General features: G+C 42.3%; 1 protein-coding gene across 6 annotated transcripts in view; it reads right to left on the bottom strand.

Moving 5' to 3' along the window:
• Positions 1 to 385: 385 nt before the first annotated feature.
• The window catches only part of RIC8B (RIC8 guanine nucleotide exchange factor B), a 100,353-nt gene continuing 84,840 nt past the window's right edge, over positions 386 to 15,898 (bottom strand). For 2 of the 6 annotated variants that reach the window (XM_037068421.1, XM_037068423.1), the window contains one exon: positions 386 to 2,779. In XM_037068421.1, coding sequence (XP_036924316.1) covers positions 2,668 to 2,779 — 112 coding nt within the window. In that variant the 3' untranslated portion in view covers positions 386 to 2,667. Of the gene's footprint in view, positions 2,780 to 8,613; positions 8,791 to 9,441; positions 9,581 to 14,105; positions 14,190 to 15,898 lie in introns of all 6 variants that reach the window. The other 4 variants (XR_005069739.1, XR_005069741.1, XR_005069740.1 and 1 more) reach the window with 4 other exon arrangements.

The following is a 15,898-nucleotide window of genomic DNA, read 5'->3' as shown; positions in this document are numbered from 1 at the left end:
CCTGGCCTGAAGGACTCCGGGCCCTCGCTTGCCATGCACTACTGAGCAAGCTTCCCACTTACACGTCAACACCAGGTCACCTCCCACTTACAAAGTTCTTTCATCTGGTTCTGCTGAAAGTTATTGCTTTAAATGGCCTGAGAATTACCATTCCTCCAGCATTCCAGAGTCATAAGGAGGCAAGGTGGACCCGAGGTGGGCAGTGTGGTGAAGGGGAAGGAGCGTGGTTAGGGCTCAGGCCGCCTGGAGTTGGATGGACTTGTTGTGTGGTGCTGGGAAACGGCTTTCTGGAGATGATCTCTGAGATGGGATGCGGTTCCATCAGAGAGCATACATGGACAACCCAGCACACAGTAAGCACGCAACAGATGTCAGCTCTCTTTCCGTGTGCAGAGTAAGGGCGCCATGAACCTTTCCCCCTGCAAATTCCTTCATCAAAATCAAAACTGGGTGCCCAGAGCAGGGAAACTGAAAATGAAGCAGGACGCTTGGAAAGCGTAAGTGCACAGCACAGCTGCTTAAACAAGACTTCAACCCCCGACTCTGTGAGCCACGTTGTTTCATTAAACGTGTCTTCGTGTAGGTGGGCCAACACTCATGCCAAAGCTATTGGGTTGTATAAATTACAAAAATACTTTAAAACTGCACTTGTAGAATGAAGTAATAAAAATACTCAAATTCTTCTTTTCTAGGCTTTTTTTTCACTTGATCTAGAACTATAAACTGCCAAGTTTCATTTTATTTATTGTTAAAAAACGTAAATAAGTTGGTGCCAACCACCACATTCTCTATTCCCAACTGTTTCGGATGAAAATCCTAAAACGCATTGTATTCTTCGTAGTTTTGTTAACAGTGTTCTGGATTTACTTTCTTTGAAGAAACTCACGGTCACCACTATGAGAACTAGTCCTGGGCCATAGTGTCGCACAGACGCTTTCTAGGTCAACAGGACTGTCCCTTGGAAAACAGGCTGCCCAGGTTTGTGACACCCGGAGTAGTGTGTTCGTTTCCCCCTCTTCCTGTCTAGTTTTCAGTAGGCCCGCCTCCCAACCAGCACTCCTCCTTTGCTATTTTTCTGTGGCCCGGAAAGCCAGATAACTAAACATGTTCAAAATGTACGCAAATTTTAGTAAAGAGGCCAAAAGAAATTCTTGAGGCTTTCTCCTGTGAGTAAACTGCAACAAATGTTTGACATTTCTTTTGGCAACTCAAAGGCATTTAAACACAATTCCTGATTTGCTGTTCTGCCAGAGAAGTGACTTCTGGATAAATGACATTTTTCACTTACATTCCATGTACCTATCCTTCAAAAGGCTACTATGGTGAGACAATGGATGTAAAAGCACTTGAAAAAAGCATGAACTGTGAAATAGTGTTGTTTATCCCACGTATCTGTAAAGAAACACACACAAATGGCTAAATTGAATCAACCCCAATGTTTTATTTAATTTAAAGTTTTAAAAGGCAGTGGTTAAGCACATTATCTATGTGTATATATGTATGTATACAAACATACATACATATATAAAAGGAAACCAACCCCTTTTCAACTTTAGCCACTGATTAACTAGGCTCACTGATTCATTTTCTACTTCTTCATATGACCAATTTTAAAAGTAAAAATAAACAGCCTTAATCAGTTTAACAGTAACTATTTGTGTTTCTTCTCTTTTAAATAAATAAGGTTACCATTAAACTGATCATATGGTAGAAAGGTAGAACACGCACACACCAGCACACACACAGTCCCCGACTGAAAACGTAACATACGAACGACCTGTATGTACAGAAGGGTGCAGCTGACCACCCCAGCCCTGGCAGAGGCCGCAGAACTCCCGGTACTCGGGAATCCCCGTTCCCTCTGTTGGGTTGGAGGACGTGTGTTCCTGACACCCCGAGTTAGACCTCAGAATGCATGCTCCCCATGCAACGATACAGATGGGGGTTCAGTTCTATGGTCCTAGTGTTCAGGTACGTGAGGGAATAAATAGGCATTTGTAGCTGCCTCAGAACTAAACCATCATGTATAACTCTTTATAGGGAGAAATGTATTCTGAAGTTCTAGATCAGTGACATACAAACTTTGAGTGTAATCAGTTTGCAAGTCTGGGGCTGTGTGTGTGTGTCTGTGCATTTCTATTTATTTATACAAAACTGAAATGAAGACTGGGGCTGGGTTCATGGAGCAGCTGCTTGGCTTCCCTGTGGTCGGTCCTGATCTAACAAGTCACTTGCCTCAGCCCTTACTTAGCAGCTCGTTCTGCTTCTCACGCGCCTCCGCCTGCTGGAGAGATTCAGAAGGGGCAGCTCACACAAGTGACTGGAAGGACGCAGCTACATCTTCTGCGAAGAATCTTGGCGAAGGGGTCTGCCAGATCCAGCCCGGGTTGCTGTAAAGAGTGAAGTCCTCCAGTTCCGTCCTGATGCGATGGCATCACCTGCTGTTGACAGCCCTGCACCGCCATCCAACTGCAGCTCTGTGTGAACGCCTCCGTATCGCAAAAAACACAGGTCACCTCTTCAATACGCTGGGTCCTCAACGAGTAAACCAGTTAATGTGTTTCTAGCCAAAGCAAGGGCATAAATGTTTTAGAGAAAAGATTCCCCTGGAGCTACAGAGAAAAGATGCCGATAAAAGCAATATTGAGAGTTGCGCAGGTGACGCTTTTAGTCCGTGTCAGAGCTGGCCTCCTCGATGACTGAGTACTGGCTGAGTGCTTCCTCCAAAGGCGTTATTGTCCCATCGGGTTTTAGTCCCATTGGTTTAAGCAACTCCTCTCTGGAAAGAGAGACAAAAGAAAGAAAAAAAAAGTATTCACCAGCATCACACACACACCCCTCCCTCCCTCCCCACTCCACATCCTTTTAAAAAGAAAAGTCTTTAAAAACCAAAGTATTTTTCCTCAAGCTCTCTGTGTGCTTGTAACAGGAAAGATGAAAGGGGCATGGAAAGAAAAAGAGGGAGATAAAAGACTTCATTCACACAGGCCGAGCCTCCTAAGCCAATTAAAAGTATGAAAAGTCAAGGTCTAAATGGGCTCAGGACAAGGAGCAGGTCTCTTCTGTTTTTAATAATTAACTTTTTTTTCCCTTTTGTGGATTCGTTTTGTTTTAGTGAAGTTGAAGCTACCAAAATTTCACCTGTCTCAGTGGGCCAGGCATACAATTAAATGGCTGATTTGATACGTGTGGCTTTTGTTCAATGGAATAAACACGTCAAATTTGGGTTTTGCCTCCTCAATCTCTAGTGATAAATAAGCACTTATTGCTTCATTTCAAATCAGTTGGCCTTCTCTAACTTTCTCCCTCCCTTTTCTTTCCCTCTCTCCCCCCCACCCCCTTCTTTTGTAAAAACACCATTGCTTTTGTTTGTAGCAGTTTAATTATGAGACTGACAGCCATTTTAATCTCTTCAAAGCTTCCCAACTGCCCCTTTCCAGCTAATCCAATTATATCTACTCCACGAGTTACAGCCTCATCTAAAGATGATTAATTATTGATTAAGCCAATCAAAATGCATTAGGAAAGATTTATTTAATCTTTTCATAGGCTAGGATTTATTACATGGAGATTACGGCGAATGTACCTGTTGAGTCGCTAACTCTAGTCCTTCTACCCTACAGGTCAGCAGTGCACTTGAAGTGGCCCATGAGCTGCTTAAAACAGTTCTCACCGATATGGGCATCGTCCCCTGAACACGTCTACAACCAAGAACCCACATGGCAGTGGCTGTAATGTTGGCGGGATGTGGAGGCAAACAATACACCCTCCTCTCCTCCTGCCTCCCTGCTGCTTTCCTCTCAGGCCGGCACAGAGGGCTCCCTCCTGGGGAGGACCGGCCACCCAACAGCAGGGCGGTGCTACGGGTGCAGTGAGACATCCTGACGCGGGCTAAGAGCAGCTCAGTGGTCCCTGATAAGCCTAGTCAAGCATCTCTGGCTAGCACTGGAAGACTATTTCTGAGAGTTTGAAAAATAAGTAATATGGATAGCTGACTGGCTAAGTTGAGGATCCTGAATATTATAAAGTAGGAAACACGTTTCCTGATCCAAGACATGGGGTCAGAGTCATAGAACTTAAAAGCTGAAGGGGCCTCAGAGATCATTTAGTCCAACCCCCTCTTTAAGAAGAAACTGAGTGACTTACCCAAAGTCACAGAGCTAGTGGCGGCGCTGGACCTGGGACGCAGGACTTCTGACTCCCAGTCCAGTGCGCTCTGCAGTACACACACCTCGCTAGCTGCTCTAGCTGCTCTAACTGCTCTGGGGGAGCCCACTCAGTTCAGCTGTTCTGCGTCTGTTCAATAGCCATGTGCCAGGACGCATGTCACACATCAGGGAGACCAGGAAGACTGGGCTCAGCGGCTGCATTTGAGTGGGTGAAATACGGACACGAAAAGCAACTCAGAGCAGAATGGGGTAAAATGCTGTAAGATGCTCACGAAAAAAGAACTGTGGCAGCTCCTGAGAAGTGAGCCCGGCCTGCCCGGGGAAGGTGGGGACAGCACACCACGAGGTGTCCTGTGCTAGGCAGAGCAGGCACAGGGCATTCCAGGCAAAGGACGCTGTGTAAAGGGCTCTGTATGGTCCCATCTACTTGTGTGATTTCACGGACCTTTTCGGATTGTGTTACGTTCCTTACTGTCTCTGCTCCCTAATGCTGTGAAAGGCTCTAGTGTGGGGGAATGAGGAGGGTCTGAGAAGGAGCAGCAGGAGGTAAGGGTAGTTTGGGGTCTAGTAATCAAGTTTCCTAAATGCCCAAGTAAGGTGCTCAGGTTTTGTCCTGCCAAAATGCCCAGTCAGCTTGTCTCAGAGGGACCTGTCCCCAGCAGCGTGTGAAGGACACACAGGAAGAGGGAAAACTGGTGGCAGAGAGACAAGTCAATAAGATCACGGTAACTGCGAGAGAGAGCACCCAGAAAGCCAGATTACGGCTGTGATGTGGGAAGACAAGCTACGTTTCGGAGGTAGATCTGTGATCCACCGGAAGGGCAGGGGGCTGGCGAAAGAGAGTGAGGAGCAGCGCATCCCTGTGCTTCCAGCTCAGACGACCACGCTGCAGACCACCCGCTGCAGCGAGAACAGTGCGGACAGAGCAGGTCTGGTGTGGAGAGGCGGACATCCTTACGACACGAGGAGCCTGAGGCCCTTGCGTGACAGCCAGGTGGAAATGTTTAGTGGAGAGCCAGAATACTGTTTTCATTCCAAGCTCTCTCCGCAAGGACATACACTATACATATCTGTATTTTTACCACATGGTTTCCTAACTATGTGCTGGAGGACTTTGTGATATTGGACACTATTTACTAATAATAAGAAGGAAAAGAGGACAATCTGTTGGGAATAAAACATTAAGGGATAAGAAAGTTCAAAGATCTGAGGAAGCTGGTGGGCTTGAGGGTACAGTCAGATGGGGTGGGGTGAAGGGCTGGGGTAGACGTAAGTAGATGAGACTAGAGAGGTTCTACCGAGACAGGGATGAACTGCTGGCGGATACATCACCGCCTTCACACCACTGCACTTCTTTGATGCTGCCTGGGTGGCAACTGCAGAGTAGCTAACTTTCTCATTTAAGCCCCAGGAGGAATATGTTCAAATCCAGCTCATCGGTTTCACTCCTACTCCTTAATCCAGTTTTACGATGGAAATAATTAAGAACAATTCAAAAGTTTTATGGCCAATAGTTCATCTACAGAAGAAAGGACCCCGTATTTTAATTCCCACTTGTGAACTGTTCTTCACACGCATTTACTTCTGGGCCTTTGTCTCACCCCTCCACTGACAGGGAAGCTCCTCTGAGGGTAAGACTTTCCTTTCCACATGGCTCCGTGGGATGCCTGGACTTACTGACACTTCTGCAGGGGAGGTGTCAGTGATAACTGGCCATGTAATAGTGCACCGCACAAATGAGTTCAGGCAGCAATGTGATGCAGTGAAACCAAAAGATCTGGAGCCAGGAGGTTTGTGGGCAAAGTCCCGGCTCTTCCACTTACCAGCAGTGTGGTCTTGGGCAAGTCTCTGAGCGTGTTTCCCCATCTGCGAAATGGGAATGATGGAAAACGCTAGCTCTAACCACTTCCTGGTGATGACGTAAGGAGCAGCAGTAATAGTTCTAATAGTGGTAGTAGAAGTAATAATGAAAATGCAGATGGGAGATTTCCATGAACTCTAAAGGAGTCCTAAATATTAGTTATTACTGTGGTATAATGAAAGACACATGCAGGTTTTAGAGCCAGAAAGCCCTAGGTTCTAATCCTGGGGCACTAAGACCTTAACTCTCTAACTGCAGAACTGGGATGGAAATTCCCACCTTGCCGAGTTGTCATGAGGGCAAAGGTCACTACACATCAAAGTGCGCAGTGCAGTGGCTGGAATATAGCTGGAACCCACAAGCTGCATTTCCTGCCATGTGATTATGCAGTCTCCCCAAGCTTATTAGGACACCCTTTGGGAACTAAGTGGGAGGGGGATATGCAGCAGCAAATAAAAGACATGGTCCCTGTCCTCGAGAAGCTTTTAGTCAGCTCAGAAGATAAAACACACACACATATTAAACAATATTAAAAGAATTACAGAACAGATCAATAAGCTTGAGATGATTAGCAGGCAAAGCCCTGCTTTCCCTAGCCCGACAGGTCAATATACCCTTATTGCAACTGAACTCTGTTCAAACGAGATCTCGTCCTGTCCGAGAGCAGAAAGAGAGGTTCACTTCAGATACATGACTACTTTTTCTTGTAGATCCCAGCCTTTTTTTTTTTTTAAACCACCACCTTAAACGAATGTTTCTCATTTTCTTCCTATCATACAACTAGCAGCCCACAAACAGGAAAATGAAACTCTGATATACAGACTCACCCCTAAAAAGGTCTGATAAGTGACCTGATTATACCAGACTGTTTCATTTTATCAGCTCTGTTGTAAACAGGCCAGCAAGGTATGGATGGAGAATGGGCAGCATTAACAGAAACACTGCTCGGCCGGTCACAAACACGTGGGAGGGGCACGGGAGCAGGTGGGGCTGCTGCCCACAGGGCCCTTGCAGGAGGCGGACTCAGGGCCAGACTGTAACAGCAGTGATGAACATGGACTCATGGGGAGAAAGGCATCCCAGAGGCAGGAGAATTAGTCAAGCAAAGGCACAGAAGCAAGAGTTAGTACTGTGTGCAGGGACTGGCAAACAGACTCGCTTGGTTGAGGTCAAGGGGAAAAAAAGCTCAAAACCGATACGGGGCACAAAAGAGAATCTCAGTGGAGACTGAAGTCCTAGGCTGACAAGTCAGAATTATGGTACAGAGGAAGTTTTGTCTTCTCTTTCAAGGGCCCTACATTTAAGAATATTTTTTATTAAAAATAATTCTCATTACAAAGTTGGAAAGCTATGAGACAGTATCACTGACATTAAAATGAAAGTGTCCTATGCATTAATTTTCATACCCCTAAGTGTCTAGCACAGTGCCTTGCAGACAGTGGCTCCTCAGTAAGTGCTTATGAACTAAATTTAGTCGCAGTGGATATTATTGTGCACTTTCACAGAAAGGAAAGGTACGGTGTTGTATGGGCCTCCTAGTAAATAAACCACGACCGAGAGAAAGCTCGATTTTTGTGTAGAAGATTCACTTTCAGCACCAGGAGCCTCAGAGTTAGGAGAGGTAGTATTAGCATCCTGCAGGAAATTCTGCACAATGCTTTCCAGGGATTTCTCGTTCTCTACTAGACTGTGAGCAACTTGAGGGCAGAGCCCATGTCTTATCTGGCTGTGATTTGGGAATCCAGTATAGGATGGAGCACACAGTAGGTACTCAGTGAAAGAATATAATACGTGGGTCACAGCATGGAAGGAGAATGGTAGAGAATCATTTGTCGGGAAACATTCTCATTTTTAACTGTAACTATTTATTTCCCCAATGAGTCCATATTATCAGACATTATGACGTTCAGCAGAAGTCAGGCCTCCTCTGCACCACACAGCCTGTAACTCCCAACTACTAACTGGTGTAGATTCAGCTTCTCACATGTGGGGCATCAGGATGTCTAGATTCTAATCTCAGATCTTCCACTAACTTGCTGGGTGTCCTTGGGCAAGTCATTCCCTTCTCTGGGCTTGAGTCTCCCCATCTATAAAATGAAGGGGTTGGACAAATGATCCCCAAGATTCTATTCTCAGAGTCTGAGTATTAGGCTACTAAATAATTTTGATCTCTATAAAAAGCTGCCAGGTTTTTAAGACACTAAAACTCAATACTGCTAAACTGTTGTTTTTAATCAATATATTCTAAGCCTACAAGTCAAACACAACACCCTACCTACCTGTCACTGACATACACCAAGACCAGAAATCCTTTCTGCAAAACTATCAGCAGATGATTAGAATGATTACGAAAGTAAATCAAAGCAATGGCGAGGGTTACAAGGAAGGATCTATATTTAATCATGGCCCTCAATAAACAAGCTGTTCCATGAGGAGTTACTGGTCCTAAATTCTGAAGGTCCCATCTAAAAAGGATGGCTTTAATGTCAGATATATGTACATCATGATTAAACCAAGATACTGTATGTTGAAATGTGCATCAGGATTAAGATATTTATACAGCAACAACTCCTTCATACTTACCTTCAATGCTACACACAGGCCTTAGCACAAGTTAAGACTGCCCTCGTTATCATCAAAAAGTACAGTGATGTCTACTGGACAAAGAGCCCATTCTAGGCACTGTGACAGTATCATGGCGGGCTTCTCATCTGATCAGGCATCTGGCCAGGGAAGAGATAAGCCTCCAAGAATGTTCAACTGGAACGAAACATCATTTAGAAATTTGATCTTACTAAACGGTAAGAACCATAGTCTACAAGGGCTTGGCCAGGCACAAGGACACAGATAGGACGTCCAGGAAAGGAAACCCTATTTTGCCCACTCTAACCCGCGGAACTGCTAATGAAAACCAAAAACCAAAACAAAACTTTCTTCAAGTTTTAGGGGTGGGAGATTATGGGATTTATACCACATTTAAAATTTCCTGGTGTATATATATTTTTCAAGATATATGTGAACACTTTCCTGAGCCACCATTTCCCTGTAAGTATGGCCCTCTGCGATGCCTGGACTTACGTAACTTCTCAGAACCTTAGAGAAGGTTTCACTTCTCAGGGCTCTGGTTCCTATGTAACTCTTTCCCCCAGAAATGCCAGTGCAATATTGGGGCTCAGATACTAACATACCCAATCGCAAAGTACAGAGTAGGTCAGATGTGTATGTGTGTAAAACACCTTACTTGACCTGGAAGCAAGAGAATACTCTTGCCCGCAGCACATATTTTTGTGCAATACAAACAAAGCATTCAATTCAAGTGTACTTGTTGAAAAACAGGACATAATTAAGCAGTTGGTAAAATGCATTCTTGTTTCCCACTTGCAGATCTCCCAAGAGTCCCTTCGAATTTACCTATACGAGTTTCAGCTTCCCGCTCGCCACTTAGCTTGATAACGACTCAAAAATCATTCCCTTGTTTTCAAGGGCTCTTCTTTCTTGTCTGCTCTGTGTACTACAGGGCAGTATTGACACATGGAATTAATGACAGGGTCTGTAATGAAACAACAGTCATGCAAACACCGGTCTGCTCTTTTGATAAAACAGTATGTTAGAGACCTATTCACCTCCCTCTAATTGAGTACTACTGCATAATAGTTCCGATCCTTTTATGTAACATATTTTGTTCTATGATTAGAAAGGAAGAAAAGGGGGAACCTATAAGGCATTGCTTCTTTCAATCACCCCCTGGTTAATTCTCCGTTTTTAATGAGGGTGGCTGTTATTTAGGCAGGTTCTGTTACATACTTGTTTTGTTGACTTCTGTACAATGTATAACAAAACCCAGGATAGGATAATTGGGAACCATTTCTTTGGCACAGGGATTCCTGCTCTTAATGCAAGGTTGGCTTGGAAAAAAGAAGCCTGACATTTCAAATTAGTCATTTCATATTTAATTCCTTTAAACATCTGAAAGATAGGATAAGAAACTGGTATATAAATAATGCCTTTTAATTAACACAGAGCTTCCTCCAAAATGCCTGCAAGAATGGAGCCTGGGATAGCCTGAAGAAAGCTCTGTAATCTTTGCTATAACTCCAAGTCTGAGAGTGCATCTTATTTCAAGGTTTCTGGATCACTGGAACAGTCAGGGCATAATTCACTGAAGTACAGTGATTTCCCACTAACTTGTGACATTCTTATAAGTGTTTTTAACTCTTCCCCCACCCCAGAAATAATAATATAACCTCTGACCCTAGTTAACATGTTCAGTTATATACTATGAAAGTGTATATTGGATCCTGATCTTTCATCTTTCATTGTATCTTTTGTCTAATGGCTTCCTAGTGCTGACTGGTTATCCTGATTTTCCTCTAAGCCACTAACCCAATAGGCAGAAGGTATATGGTGGCTTTTCCATAGCAAATTCTAGGTATTCACGCTGCATCTTTCAAAAATGACTGAGGATGTTTCCTTAGCCCTCACTATCATGCTTTGGGTTTGGGCACAGTTGGGAAGATTAAACATGTAGCATACAAACATCCCCCCCAAGACAAGCGGATATGGCATATTGTCCGCGCCATGTCCTTCCACCTTGTGAAGGCTGGAAGGGAACTCCCCTTGTGAATGGGGAGTTTCCTGAAGGGTCCCAAAGGGAAGGAAGCTCTTTCAAAGTTAAGTTTTCCTAATGTGATCACAGTTAATAATAAGCATTTGTCAGAATACCTACAATCATTCTCTTTTCAAAACTGAGACCTTATATTAAAAAACAGACCTTATATTAACATAGAACAATAGCAATTTTACTGGTTTCTTCTATATAAAGCTGTTTTTTTTTGTTGTTGTTGTTAAAAATATAAGCTATTTATTTAGCTCCTGACCTGATATTTGTAAAGAGCTCAAATCAACTATGGAATAGAAGAGTGGAAAAAATGTCCTCCAAATCTTAATTCTCTTCTCCGGTAAATATGGTTACTGTCTGTCTTTATGCCTTACACTTGTTTAAAATTTAGAATTTCTTATTTAAACAATCAGACTGAAAAATTTGGGGGCAGTGTTGGTAATTTTCAAAATAACACATGATCTGGAGTCTGAAGACTGAGAACGGAGTGCTGGCTGTGTCGTTAACCAGATGCCTGGTCCAGGTCAGTCACGTGATTATTGGTCCTGTTTACTTTTCAGTACAGCACCTTTTTCCCTGTCTAATACACAGGGCTGTTTTAATTATCAACAGAGATGATATATATGGGTACTTTTTAAAAAAATTTAAAGCACTATATAAATATTAGTCTTTTACTATTGTTCTCAATTCTGTTAGAAGAACACATGCAAAGCTTCTAAAAATCTGCTACCTGCCTCACATTAAATGGCACGGTTAAAATGCAGAGAAAGAGGTTAGGGATAGTGCTAGAAAAATAATTTTCAGTTTTTTCCTTAAGTAGAAGTGGTTCTTTATTATTTCTTGGTAATTCCTTTATAGAATTTTTCTATCCTATTGTCCAAATTAGCAAAATAAATATTAGTAAGAGGTCAGCATGCCAACTGACACTGCTGAATGAAGCACTAGAAACAGAAGTTCTTACATGTTCTCCCCAAACAGAAAGCCTAAAAGTTAAATGAGGAGGGTAAACTAATAGAGCAAATGGCCAATGGGTTATTCTTACTTGATATTTCTCTAATAGAGGCCATTTCAGCTAGTGCTTAGACCAAGAGCTCAAAGCAGTTGCTCCTACTGCAGTTAAAGAGCAATGACTACCAACAAGCAATACAAAGGTAGCATGACATCCTCCTTAAGTGTTGTCTAGCCGAAAGAAGGGCCCTCAACAGCCTAATGATATACAGTAGTATGAAGTTTTTCAAATTAATCCTCCCCTGCCACTGTGAAGATGTATTAATTTACCTGGATCCAATTTCCCTAAATTGAACTTCCAAGCAACCTTACAGTGTATGTTAATGATGCGGAACAGTGCTGTCTAATGCAAATACAGTGGAAGCTACAAAATATAAGCCAGATATGTAATCTTAAATGTTCTAGTAGCCACAATGGAAAAGTAAGAAATGACATACGTTTCATATATTGGGTTTGACCCAGTATATCAAAAATATTATTTGGATGTAAAATCTATATTAAACAACTGAGATATTTTACAATCTCTTTTTATACTGAGTCTTCCTTTGAAAGTCTGAGCCTTTAACACTTGTGGGACATCCCGGTGCAGACTGACCATGTCTCAAGTGCTCAGTGGTTCTATGCGGCTTGCAGTCGCATTACTGGACAGAGGACATCGAGAGGATTTTCTGATATAAATAACTGGGACATTTATACTTTCGTTCCTACAACAGATATCATAATGCTTTAAAAACGGGACCACACTTCTGAAATGTACCTGAAAAGCATTTCTTTAACTCATCAAAAAGCTGGGTGTTGCCCTGGCTGGTATAGCTCAGTGGATTAAGCACGGGCCTGCGAACCAGAGTGTCGAGGTTCGATTCCCAGTCAGGGCACATGCCTGGGTTGCAGGCCAGTTCCCCGCAGGGGACGCACAAGAGGCAACCATACATTGATGTTTCTCTCCCTCTCTTCTTCCCTTCCCCTCTAAAGATAAATAAATAAAATATATTAAAAAAACCTCCCAACTTCCTTTAAAAAAAAAAGATGGGTGTCATCACAGTTGTTATTTTTGTAAACAAAGTAACTTATTTTAAGGAAAAAATTACATATTTATTACTTTTTAGTCATAAATCAACAGTCCCAGCTTTAGTAAGTTTAAAAATAAAATGTAGATTAAAAAGAACTATTCCATATTTGGTACCTGCATTAATTAAGAAAGTCGTGTCCCCAATATCACACAATGACAATTAATTAATTGGATAAGGAGTAGAAAAGAGAAATAGGAAAATTATTACTTATGTATATACATGTAAATTTTAAAGTATTTTCATAGAATATATAAGCAAAAAGGCAATGTACCTTATTAAATAGTGATGGGGAGAGAGTAGGATGAGATTAATCAGTCCTGGTTCCAACTAAGAAACTAAAGGGGTTTAGAAAAGTCAAAACAAACTTGAAATATTACTTCCCTTGGTTAGTTTAAACTTAAGCCAATCAATTCTCTCTCCTCTTTTTCTGGAGGAGGCTGCATTATTATCTACGAGTTGTGTGCTGTAGCTAAGGTGAATGCAATTGTATTAGCCACACTGGATTTGCTTAACCACACAGAGTCCCCATTCTAATCTCCCGCTTAAATTGCAGGGGCTTATGGTTTTTTTTTTCAATTCGGAGAAAGAGGAGGCGGAGAGGCAGGCAAATTCACCCCCTTCTCCACCTCTGCTCTCACATAAAAAATGTTAAATGAAGCTTTTTATTATTTCATGCCTCAGGCCTTAATGCTTATGTTTGATAAATATTATAATTATCATTCTATATTAAAGAAATTATGCTCCCTGATATTTAAATCAGCCAGTCATAGGCCAAAGAACCTTTATGGAATCCTTTTCTAGCCCTGCATTTCATGACATTTGCCCCAAAAATGGAACCGCCAAAAGTCTACTTGAGTCTTAAACCACTCAGGCTATTGCACAGAGCAGGAAACCTGCCTACAGACTCGGCGGGGGGAGGGGGGCAGCTGTGTTATTTCCTCCCACACTGAGGAAACCACGGGATACAAGGCACTGTACTAGCTAGTCACGATGGGATCAGTAGGGCTCAGATTATTCTCAAACTCTTAAGACCTCCAGGTCCACTGCCAACCCACTCACCTACATCTGTCACAAACACAACCCTTATACTTAAAAGTAAGCAAATAAACAAGCCAACAAACACACCACCTGGAATACTACTAAGTCAGTTGGTATTCGATGGGAAGAAAGTGTCTGAGCACTAATCTCTCCATGTCCTTGGAAATCTAGGTGAGATAAAGCTGCTAAGATGGTGAGCTCCTTGAGGCAGTGGCTATGTCCAGCACGGAGGCAAAATGGAAATGTAATTTTAATTTTTGCATTGGTGGTTTTAAGGTTTGGGTAGTGAGTATCACCTATCCCCTACGCCAGGCTCAGTAACAGTATTTGGCATGACCAACCTTAGTCATCACTTTGGTAAGAGCTTTGGCACGGGCCACTGTTGCTAACCACCATCCTGGTGCAGGTCCTTCACATCTGCTCTCCTATGGATGGAAAAAAGGAAGTGTCCAGTGTCCATTCATTGGCCACATCACCTCCAACCCTATCCTTTACTCACATGCCTTTCAGTTCAGGCCCAGGAGAAAATGATTTCATTTTTGAGAAGGAAAAGTTAATCACACAAAGCTACAGTATACTTTTAGCGCAATAAAGACTCGGTAGGATGCGGAACATCCTTAGAATGATAGTTGAGGGAACTAACCTGCAGCACAATGCTGAAGAGGATGATTAGGAAGTGTTCTGGCAAACACTGACTCTAACAGACAGACACAGTATAGCACAGTGGACAGAGCAAAAGTCTTGAGTTCTGGAAAATGAAGTTCCTAGTCTCAATTTACTATGAAGCTTAGAAAAAGAATGTATGTGAAGTGTTCTGTAAACTGTTCAAGGAAATGGACTATCACCAGACATTAGTTTGGAAATGTTTGGGGCAATTCTTTGGGCCTGGCTTCCTTCCCCCAATGATAAATCTGATAATGTATTAATCAAATAATGATAAAATAACTTGAGCTCTTTGGAAGAAAGATGTAGTATGTGAATACCAAAGATTTATCTTATTAACAAGAGTAAGTTTCCCTCCACCTGCAACGAATGGTCATTTCTCCATTTGTCTATTAAACACCTCTTACATTTCAAGGATCAGCACAAATGCTACCGTCCCTATGAGAAAGTGCCTGATTCATTCAGACAGAATGAACTGCTCCTTTTCCTGGATGCTTATAGTTCAACACAGTCCTTACTTTATCATTACTTCCTTCTACTTTGTACTCTAGACTAGATTACAGTCATTTCCTTCACAAGACTGTGAGCTTTCCAAAGGCAGAGACGGTCAGGTTCACCAGTCTCCCTCATCTTCCTAGCACAGTAGCTTGCACAGAATAGCTGCTTAATAAATGTTCCCTGAATTGTACTACATGCAATTTACTTTGCCTTTATGGCTTCTTGTTTACCTCAAAAAACAAAAACAAAAACAACCAACAACAGTGAGAAGAGAGGAGAAACTTAAGACAAACATGTAAGACGCACAAAGAACGGCTTCCTTCTCTGCACCCCTGCATTGGAATGCCCACTTCTGATCTCCATGCAGTTTTGTCATCGACTGTTATTAGTGAGAGCAAATGTTAGAAAGAACATAAAGGCAAACAATGTAAAAAACCCACCACGTGCAAAAAGTCTGAGACGCAGGACTGTTCTCAAAGTTGCCTTTAGCTTCAACTTTAATAGTGAAATTGGTACCATCACAGCCAACACAAGACAGACATATCTGCTCTATTTCATAAGTGTAAAAATCAGTGTCACCTTCAGACTGAGTTGGGCATCTCTGTGCTGGGTGTTTCTAGATATGTATTTTCTTTGAGGCATAGTTTAAATTAAGTGGGAGCTTAGAAACTTGGTATTTCAGACTTGATGTTTGTATATTTTTGTTGGCAGCTTCTAGAATGTGTGGATTTCCCTAGGATTACAAGGAGAAGGACCTGGTACTGTTTTCTGTTATAGACATGCCTTATGACATGGTCTTGTCTCTTTCAGTAAATCCAGTATTTAAATTACACTGCATTACCTTAGGCAGTTCTAGCCCCCATCTCCTACTATTCTAGCCTGGAGTTTACTCACAGATACATGGGCCAGTTGACTAGCATTTGTGTTATCTTTTAAGAACTCATATTATTAAAATAATTTATGGAAATGATGT

The sequence above is a fragment of the Sturnira hondurensis genome, unplaced genomic scaffold, assembly GCF_014824575.4.
Source record: "Sturnira hondurensis isolate 20B ecotype Veracruz unplaced genomic scaffold, ASM1482457v3 Scaffold0017436, whole genome shotgun sequence".
Taxonomy (NCBI): Eukaryota; Metazoa; Chordata; class Mammalia; order Chiroptera; family Phyllostomidae; genus Sturnira; species Sturnira hondurensis.
The sequence above is the reverse complement of the archived record's forward strand: the minus strand, read 5'-3'. Positions and strand labels throughout refer to the sequence as shown.